Source organism: Xiphias gladius, chromosome 18 (assembly GCF_016859285.1).
Source record: "Xiphias gladius isolate SHS-SW01 ecotype Sanya breed wild chromosome 18, ASM1685928v1, whole genome shotgun sequence".
Taxonomy (NCBI): domain Eukaryota; kingdom Metazoa; phylum Chordata; class Actinopteri; order Istiophoriformes; family Xiphiidae; genus Xiphias; species Xiphias gladius.
Window position 1 is genome coordinate 11102667 of NC_053417.1, and position 10092 is coordinate 11112758.

Sequence of the window (10092 nt, forward strand, 5' to 3'; positions counted from 1 at the left end):
CATACAGCCCGGGATTACACAGGTAAGACTAACAGTGTTTATATGATGTTTCAGAGCAATTCAAGGAGAAAGTTATACTTGTCTCCTTTATGCAATTAGTGGCTGCAGAAATCACCAAAATGTAAAGTTAGATATCAAGAGAGCAAAGTATATTGGTACTTACTAATTCTGGTCATTTGCATTCATATCACACTTTGTGTCTTCTTCTCGTATCTCTTATCACTAACTTAGAGAAGGTTGAGTGTGGAAAATGTTAAGAGAATTATGAACCGCACTGAAATTGTTTTGACTAGAGGAAACAGGTATATTGACACCTATGGCCCAGATATGTTTTTTTTTTTTTTGGTTGTTTGTCCTTCAACCTCTCCTCCATGATTACCTACAAAATATGAAGCCAAGACACCAATGTACTGTTTGAAGGGACACAGCCTCTTTAATAGCATTTGGAGTGAAAAAATTACACTTAAGCTATTAAAATCAAGTTTTTGTTTTTAACTGTAGCACAAGAAAACAAGAACATGCAATCCATGAGAAACGTATTTAATTCATTAAATCTAGAACCCAATTAACCAGTTCTGCTTTCATCAATTTCAACTGAAATGGATCTAAAAATAGGAAACAGTATGGTGGTTGAAAAAAAACAAAAAAAACAAAAATAAAAATAATCTCAAAAAAATTTCATATTTTAAAATATATATATATATACAAATCCTCCAGACAATCCTTTGAAACACAAACTTTTTACAGGAAAATGTTTTGATCCCTTACTACAGTGCTGATCAAAGTTTAGTAATGACAGATAATCCCCAGCATTATGATAAAAATGGGAAAAAAAAAAATCAACAGGTTTATAGAAAAGAAAGTGTGATGGCCACCCACTTCATCCATTTGTTATAATAAAAGCTCTCAATCTCTGTTTTCTTATGTTTCCTCTGCAAAAGAAAGAGAACAACAGTTTGCTTGGAATGACTATATTTACCATAATCTTTTTCAAAGTAAACACAGATTATAAAAGGACTACAACAGCTAGTCTACACAAGTCGAATGGACCCCAGGCTTTGAAACACAGATGGGAAAATGTTTCAAAGAGAGAAGGTCGTTTGGGTGAAGGTGGAATTTTTTTATTACTGTGTAAGATTAGACCTTGTTATGAATTGGACTTGAATACTGATTCTGCACTTTGAAGACAGTATGTTTTGAATAATTATCCACATAATGGTGTAAAAATCTGAGGTAAAGCAAATTCATTGACTTGCCGTTTCAAGCTAAATGCCCCGTAAAATGATTTTAAAATTTGGTTTATAGGGGTTCTCAACGACACAGTATCCCATCTGTTAAACTTTACAAAGGCTCAAAAGTAGAAAAAACTGGTTTAAAGGTAGACTACAGGCTACAGGAAGCTAAATGGGTTGGGGTTAGTGACATTCGCCTTGAAATATGCATCCAGTGAAAGTGATGGTAGGTGGCTGACGATTCAAATGAAGTCAATAATAATCATCCATACTGATGCCTGCTACACTGGCTATGCTAGTGTGACTCGGGTAATACACAGAATTGCAATAGTAGCCAATTCAAGATATACATCAATCAAAAATTATTTGTGCTGAGTGTAATGATTTTCGTAGATGAATTATGATCTTTTTTCTACCTGTCATGAATGCATATTCAAGTGTAATGTGACTAGTCTCTTCAAAGTGTCTGTGTTAAGTACAGAGGACATCTGACTGACACACTTTTAAGCCAGAGCAGCTGCACACTTTTATCACAAAAGATGAAATGATTCAAATTTTAGACTGTTGCATTTCCTTCAGATTTCATCTTACACAACTAATCATGTTATTTTGCTATTAGCACTACTGACTTTCATTATATAACTTGTCATAAATAAGTGGGAACCAATATATTAATCAAAAGTTGGAAGAATTATTCAATTTGGGAGAAGGACGTGCTGGAATCACCATAACCGAGGGGGGACCAAAAAAAAGGAAGGAAAGAAAGAAAAAAAAAAAAAAAAAAATCAACCAAAAAAATTTCACTGCAAATTTTTATTCAGTGTAGTTCCTTTTAGATGACTTTATACTTACCCCATGGGGCTAAAAAGGCAAAAGGCAGCGCTTAGTCTCACCTACTACTGAATAGATGCAAACCACAAAAAAAAAAAAAAAAAAAAAAAAAAAAACCTACCTCTTAATAGACTCTTAATAGACAAAGGCAAAATGCCCCAGACTAACTTGATCCATGCTGCTCATATCCTCATCCAACACTGTGAAACCATGGATCAAAACTTCTATTTTTCATGTTATGTTTTCATGTTACTGTCCCACTTACAAAAGAAGAAAATAAATCTCTGACCCTTGTCACTCCCCACTAGCTGAGACTGATAGATTTCAAATGAGAAGGAGGGGAAGGCTAAGTGGGAGTTTTTAACTAGCAAAAGTTTTCCCTGTGTCTTCCTTGCCTTTGTATGTCCTCTTCCCATGTGTGAAGGGTAGGTATCTGTACTTGATCATATGCTAGAGAAGGTGGAGAAGAAAAAGAGGAGAATTAGTGAGAGGTATTTGTAGGGTTTGACCAAACATTCTTACCAACTTAACCCATGAGATGGAGTAGCACAATGACTGCTGGTTTTATCAAGTAAAGAAAAAAAGAGAAGGAATTAGTGCTTAACACAAGGTATCCAGGTATTCAGAATAAAACAAATACACTGTGTATAAAGGGTGGACACAATAAGAGAAACACCTGTACAATATAATGCAGTTGAATAAAATAGCCATTAAAAAAATATGACCTTTGTTAATGTCAAAATGTTCTGTTTTGGTAAAGGCTTTTTCAGAGTGTTAGAGTCATCTCTACTTTAATTTTTGTATTGCATTATATAGTCTGGTGTTTCTGACATGTTAAAAACTAAGGTACCAAAGTAAACAGCTATGGTGCATGATAAATAGATTTGCTTCTAGACTTTGGCAGTAGATTTTCTGTCTGATCTGAAGAACACTTTTTGGATGAACCGCAGTGTTTGCATTACACATCTGTGACTCCAGTACAGCCACAGTGTCTACATATACAGTGCATGTACATGTCAGTCAATATATGCTTTTTACCTTGATCTGCCTCTTCATGGTGATGCAGAAGAGCATGATGAAGTACATTACAAGTATAGGCCAGAACACTGGCACATTGAAGGCATCAAAAAATGTGCAAATCATGGCGATGACGATGCCTTTAGTCGCAGAATGCCTGGCAAGAAAAGAAACATAACATCAGTTAAAACAGTGTAATCACATTTGTGACACTGAGTACGCATAACAACATCCTGAACCCTAACTCAAAGTCATCTACTGAATGTTTCATGTATGTACATTGTGTCAAGGCACTAAAGGATATTTCTTCTTGAGTGTAGTCAGAGACGTTGCAAGCCACTTAAAGCATTTTGAATATTAAAGTCCGTAACGAACAAGATGGTGCTTTTATGACACACACAACATGACAAGAGCTGGACCTGGAAACATATCTAGCCAATCGTGTTGTTGCACTGATGCAAGCGAAACCTTGAGCATGCATAGTAGAAGGTTAACCTTCTTCTACCTGGGGACGTTGCCAAGATGGCTGCCGAGTGGTGGGACTTGCCTATAACGACTTTGGAGTAGTGTGAGGAAGGGTTTTATGAGTTCCTAACATAAAATAAATCCATATTGGAAAATGCAGGAAGTCTTAATGGGAAGTATATTTGACTAATCTTATCAGTAAGGCCAAAAGGTTGTTGGCTAAACCTAATATCTTAATATTTTTTAATGTAATTTATTTTCATTGGTTTGGTTAACTCAGTAAGTCTTCAAACAGTTGATGAATAAACTGTTCAGAACTCTTAAAGTTACTTCACAGTTTTAAAAACAACCTGGTCATTTATGTTTTCAAGTTATGAACCACATGAAAAGAGAAACCAAAGATTATCTTTTCATACACCAGGCAAATGCAGGCTGTAGACTGACTGATGCAAAACCACTCCACTCTCTTCCTTCTTTATCTCTCTCTTGAAACAAGAGGATACAGAATTTGCATAAACACATGACAGACAAGGTTTAACACAAACTGTAAATGGTAGAACACATTGGGGCTGAAATGTATCTTTCATGACCAATTAGTAGCATTTTCCTTGATACATAATTCTTATGCTGGCAAAAAATGCTCGAAGATGTGACCTGTTGCTGTGAAAGTTTGTCAAGCCATGCTTACAAAAGTCAAATGAAAAGTTTTTATATTCGATGTGTTTTTAGAAGTAAGACTTTTATGTTATAAGGATAATTTATGGATGATAAGACTGAAGTAGGGATAAAGTTGAGATAGGGATATAAGATCACATGGGGTCATAAGCAAATAGACAGATTAATTCAACCCAAATTCTTTGGTTTGTGCTGAAATGCTACCCTACAAATGAGGTCTGCATGACTCAACCTTGGACCACACAGATCATTTGGAAAGAAGATAATTTGCAATCTCTCTTCGGTTGAAGGTGATAGGTGTGAAGACCATGAAGTGGACTCTCACCAGAATTTGAATTCAGGCAACCTCCTGATGAAGGGGCGGAACTCCTCGTTCTGCTTGGTAGGAAGGGATGGGCCGTCATCTGCAGGAGATTTAAGTTACAAGGTAATGTGGCGGTTAATAAAAAGGTGGAGTATTCAATCATGACACAGCCTTAATTCCAACAATATCCAAGCTTAAACATAAAAAACACTATCTGATAAAATCTATTACATTGCTTGTCTTTTTTTTTTCTTGAAGACACAGTTACTGTGGAACTGAAACTAGTTTGAAACATTTTCATATCAGTGTGGCTGGCACTATGAAATTTTATTTCACTGGATGTTTTAAGTTTGACTTTGTGGATGTAGTGCTCTTTTCGCTAACATAAAAAAAACAAACTGTGTTTAAGTGTTATGTACAGTTGTAGGTCTATAAGTGTTTGGATAGTGACACAGTTTTTGTAATCTTGCCTCTGTACATCACCACAGTGGATATGAAATGAAGCTTTCAAGATGTAATTGAAGTGTTGACTTTCATCTTTAATTCAAGAGGTTTAACAATAAATACCACATTAAACGTTCAGGAATTACAGCCATTTTTATACATTGTCCCTTATTTTCAGACGCTCAAAAGTCATTGGACAAACCAACAAGATTATTAATATTGGGATTATTTTTAATACTTGGATTAAAATCCTTTTGCAGTAACTGAAGTCTGGAACCTATAGACATCACCAAATGCTGAGTTTCCTCCCTCGAGAGGCTTTGCCAGGCCTTTGCTGCAGCTGCCTTCACTTGCTGCTTGTTAGTGGGTCTTTCTGCACTCAGTTCTGTCTTCAGGAAGTGAAAATCATGCTCGGTTGGGTTGACTTTGCCATTAAAGAATATTCCATTTCTTTACCTTGAGAAGGTCTTGGGTTGCTTTTGCAGTATGTTTGGGGTCATTATCCATATGTACTGTAAAGCACTGTCCTATCAGTTTTTGCAGCATTTGGCTCAATCTGAGCAGCTAGTAGAGCCCTATACACTTCTGAATGAATCTTGCTACTTCTATCAGCAGCCACATCATCAATAAACACCAATGACCCACTTCCATTGGCAGCCATACATGCCCATGCCATAACACTGCCTCCACCATGTTTGACAGATGATGTGCTATGCTTTGGATCATGAGCCGTTCCTTTACTCCTCAATACTCTTCTTTTCCCATTATATTGGTACAAGTTTATCTTGGTTTCATCTGTCCAAAGAATCTTGTTCCTGAACAGTGCAGTTTTTTTTTTTAGATGTTTCCTAGCAAAGTCTAATCTGGCCTTTCTGTTCTTGAGTGTTACCAGTGCTTTGCCCCTTGGGATAACCATCTGTATTTACATTCATGAAAGTGTCTCTTTATTTTAGACTTTAACAATGATACGCCTACCTCCTCTAGAGTGTTCTTCACCAGGCTAGATGTTGTGAAGGGATTTTCTTCACCATGGAAAGAATTCTGTGATCATCCACTTTCGTTGTCTTCCATGGTTTTACAGGCCTTTTGGTGTTGCTGAGCTCGCCAGTACATTCCTTCTTTTGAGAATGTACCAAATTGATGATTTGGCCTCTCCTAACGTTTCTGCTATCTGTCTGATAGGATTGTTTTGTTTTTTCAGCCTAATTCCTAATTAAGCCTAATCAACCCTTCTATGGACCTCATATTCCCAAGAACAGCTATCAAATGCAAATTCAACACTTGGAATCCACTCCAGACCTTGTTCTCTGCTTCATTTGCCATGAAACAACAGGGGAACAGGCCACATCTGGCCATGAAACTGATTGTCAGTCAATTACCCAATTACTTTTGAGCCTCTAAAAATGGGGTTCCTTACAAATAACCAAGCCAGTAACAACCACATTATAAAAAACTGAACTGATTTAAAAGTCAACTTGCCTTCGTCAAGCAGTGAAGGATCCACTTTTGGCGATAGAAAAGCAATGAAGAGGTTGAGATGGTAGATTCCCAAAGCATATGTTACTATATACCAACCCTGAAAAGCAATAATAGGAATATCACCACATTAAAAGGCTTTCTGGGCAGTCAGTAAACATGGAAGTGCACCTTTGTTAGTGAAAATTACATACACAAATGAGCAGTAACATTTTTATGGAAACAAAACAGCTGAGTAGACAAGAATTTAACACATATATCACACATTAAACAGGTGAGTCATATATGAAGTTTGTTATTCAAACACCTAAGCAAGGAGCATCACCGTCCTGTTTTTTCCTCTCCTTTTTTGACGATTTTTTACCAAAAACAATGAGTCTTAAATATAATGCAATCCAGCACAACAACAAAACAAACTACTAGTTAAATAATAAGTAAAGGTAAATGAACACCTCTCATTATGACAGTCTCAAAGAAAGTCTCACAAAGGTCGTATTTATCACAGGGCAAGTGATTAGTTTGTAACATTGTTTGTGCTTTAATTACACCTACTTACAACACCTGACTTACATCTGCTGACTTCCCTGAGCAAATAACAATAATGTAAATTGGAAAAAAAAAAACAGAAATATACAATTACCTGTAGTATGTACACTCTGATCATGTAGACAGCAGTAAGTAGTAGAGTGACTGCCCATCGCACTGCATAGAATGGCGTTGACTTGTCTAGCCATGACTGATAGATCTGTTACAAAAAATACACAGGAAACAAAATGTAGCCATCAGAGGTAGAGAACACCACCTATGAACAAAACACAACCTTAAATAAAACAATACACAGCTTCTGTCTGTTTCACTTTCACTTTGCCAGGATAGTGATACTTCTCTACCTGACTTGCCAATAAAATTGGACAAACTGGTGGCCACCTTCTCACTCACAATCAGGATGCGATGATGACACTTTTTAATCATTAATACCACCTATGAGTACAAAGCCTGAGGAACAGTACTACAGAGTGATTATTTTAACTACAAAGGAGAGAAGAATATGCCATTAGAAATAGGAAAGTGAAGGTCAAGTACTACATTGGAACACTGTGCTGCTGATCAGCAGTATTAAACCTAAAAATACCACTGCAAATCATCTGTTTATTTGATTCCACTTAACTTACTGGAAAATATCACCCGTGTGTTGTAAATGTTATGTTTGTGCCTGTGATATTTTATGAAAAACTTGGAGATATCCACTGGGATACAAGGTGCAGCAGCAGCGGTACTGTAACATTCCAGTACAGAAGCATTTATGAAAATAAAATACCAGTAGCAAAACTAATTAATTCCATGGAAGTACCTTTAATCACCACCAGTTGAACTGATACCCATTTACTTTTTTAGCAGCATATCTGAAGATTTAAACTTGTGTTATCAAGGTAGGGAGACTGGTGGCTTGATGGTCATAAACTATACAATTCAGCATTTAGGCCAGATTATCAAATAATTGAATCCCTAATTACTTAAATGATACGATATACTGTATGTGTGATCCGAGTGATAGACACGTTACCTGTCCGATCCGTGTGAAAAAGGCAGCAACTACAGATGGTTTCCCATGGATTGACTCCCCAACACTGTCCCCTTCTGACATTCTGCCAGTAAAGATAAAAAAGACATTTTAATTAGTGGTGCATGAATATAAGCTACTTGGCTAGTTTGACTGGTAGAACTATTTACAACCTAAATAACTTTTGATAAGAGACATGACATGCATGTCAACATTCAATGGCCTAATCTATAATCATGATCCTGTGATTCAACAATAATATATAAGAAGAAATAAAAATCTAATAGATTTATTTTCATAGAATTTTTTTTTTTTGGACATCAAAAATATAACATACTTTATAATAATTTACTTTCCCACGAGGCCTTTTCAATTGATAGTCCTAAGGGCTCTGGTAAATTTGGATGAGATTATGGCAGTTTCAGGCCATTAATACCATAAAGCTAGCATAATGATGGTATTAAAGATCTAGTGCTGAAAGTGGTCCCAAGAAAACATGAAACATTAGAAGAAGACATGGATATTTCTATCTGTATGCACCAGTACAGTAGGTGTGTTCTCAGTTCTAAATAATCTCTCTGCCTGCTTTTCACTAAAAGTACAGACAAATAGTCCATCCAGCAAAAGTAGTGAAGAAGGGAATGCACACTACTGAAATCTGTGATCATCTTTTTAAAGAACCAGCCATTCAGAGCTGTAAAGTGTAGAATCTAGTGGCAGTCTGTGTGTTATGATTTATTTATTTATTTTTTAACTCTAATGAAATGAGTCCAGATGTGCAGCTGTCTGGCAATAGCTATATCTGTCAACTACACATGACCAGTACTGGCTCTGTTACGAATAAAAAGGTAAGTAATCTAACCAATGGTGACATATTTTGGCTACTTTTGCGCCGGATTTATCAGAGATCAATTGATTTGGTTAAGATTGGATCATTCATTTTCTAGGTAACGTTACTGGTTGCCCACCTTTAGCATTCTAGTTTTGGGTCATGTTACATAAATTTGATTACCAACTGCACTGTGTTAATGTTGCGTTTACAGTCTATTTCAATTATCCATAATGACATGTACTGTTAGCTAAATAAAGGCAAGACCGTGTAGCACTGTTCGAGGTAGTGGCTAGCTAAGGTTAGCTGCATAACTAGCTAACAAGCTTAGGCAGTCAGGAAAGCAGCTAATGAGTAATATTTATCAAAATAGACGATCTAGGGAAACCATAACACCATTACGATCGAAACAGATTATGCAGTAACTGTTACTAACGTTTCGTCGGTGGTAGTATTTTAAAGTTACCCACCTTAGCTTACAAATTAGCCATAGAAATAGCTAACAAGCTATCTAAATGACAATTGCCCCTTGGCCCAAATTACGGTGTGTATGGGTTATGTAGTTTTAGTAAAGCTTCAGTTAACACCTTCCGGCCCTTAAATGAATTTTTTGTAACTACATTTCCCACAATCCCAGCGTAGAAAGCATTAAACCCTAGCAAAATAAAATGTAGTTCATGACTTGCTCTCTCCTCCATTACGATTACTATATTTCAGGAAAACGTTGAACTACAAGTACCAGCAAGGACTGTGATAAGCTGACAACTCACTTCCGGAGATACGGTACTACGTTGCCAACGACTGCACAGCTAGCCAGCTAGCCCAGTTGGAAATCAAACTAAACTCTAGTAACCACATCAGTATTCACTGAATAATACAGTCTTCTTCCAGTTTGTGTCTTATTTTCAATACCTCTCTGCGTCTCTTGGTTGTATTTGCAACTGCAATGAAAATAATCAATGACGAGTCCCTTCTTACCTGATACGGCCGTTGTTGTCACTACCCGGCTCTACCTAGCTAGCTAAACTAGCTACCTCTCGTGCAAACTGGTGCGAACACGTCAGTACTTCCGCAAGGACTCGAACAAACGCCAGGCAGGATAGTAGATCCCCGAGACCGTTGAACGACTGAGCGCTGATCAGTGGACTTCGGCCAGTGGGCCTCAAAAGCGCATACGTTTCTCGGCTCGAGTAATTAATATAAATAAGATAATATTTTCGATGCTTGTTTTATCAAAGGTTGCCTAGATTTAGCCCAT

At 36.8% G+C, this 10092-nt stretch overlaps 1 protein-coding gene across 3 annotated transcripts; it reads right to left on the bottom strand.

The window, feature by feature from the left end:
* Window positions 1–408: 408 nt before the first annotated feature.
* Window positions 409–9973, bottom strand: rer1 (retention in endoplasmic reticulum sorting receptor 1). 3 transcript variants are annotated; one of them, XM_040152243.1, is made up of 8 exons: window positions 9813–9970; window positions 8009–8090; window positions 7085–7189; window positions 6448–6544; window positions 4546–4624; window positions 3102–3237; window positions 2459–2513; window positions 409–932 (listed from the first exon to the last, which is right to left on the bottom strand). In XM_040152243.1, the coding sequence occupies exons 2-8, from the start codon at window positions 8087–8089 to the stop codon at window positions 922–924; spliced, it is 564 nt and encodes a 187-aa protein (XP_040008177.1). In that variant the 5' UTR covers window position 8090; window positions 9813–9970; the 3' UTR covers window positions 409–921. The 3 variants fall into 3 exon arrangements, with proteins under 3 accessions (XP_040008177.1, XP_040008174.1, XP_040008175.1); XM_040152240.1 differs by lacking the exon at window positions 409–932 and having other exon boundaries at window positions 2186–2513; window positions 9813–9973; XM_040152241.1 differs by lacking the exons at window positions 409–932; window positions 9813–9970 and adding an exon at window positions 9305–9406 and having other exon boundaries at window positions 2186–2513.
* Window positions 9974–10092: the final 119 nt, after the last annotated feature.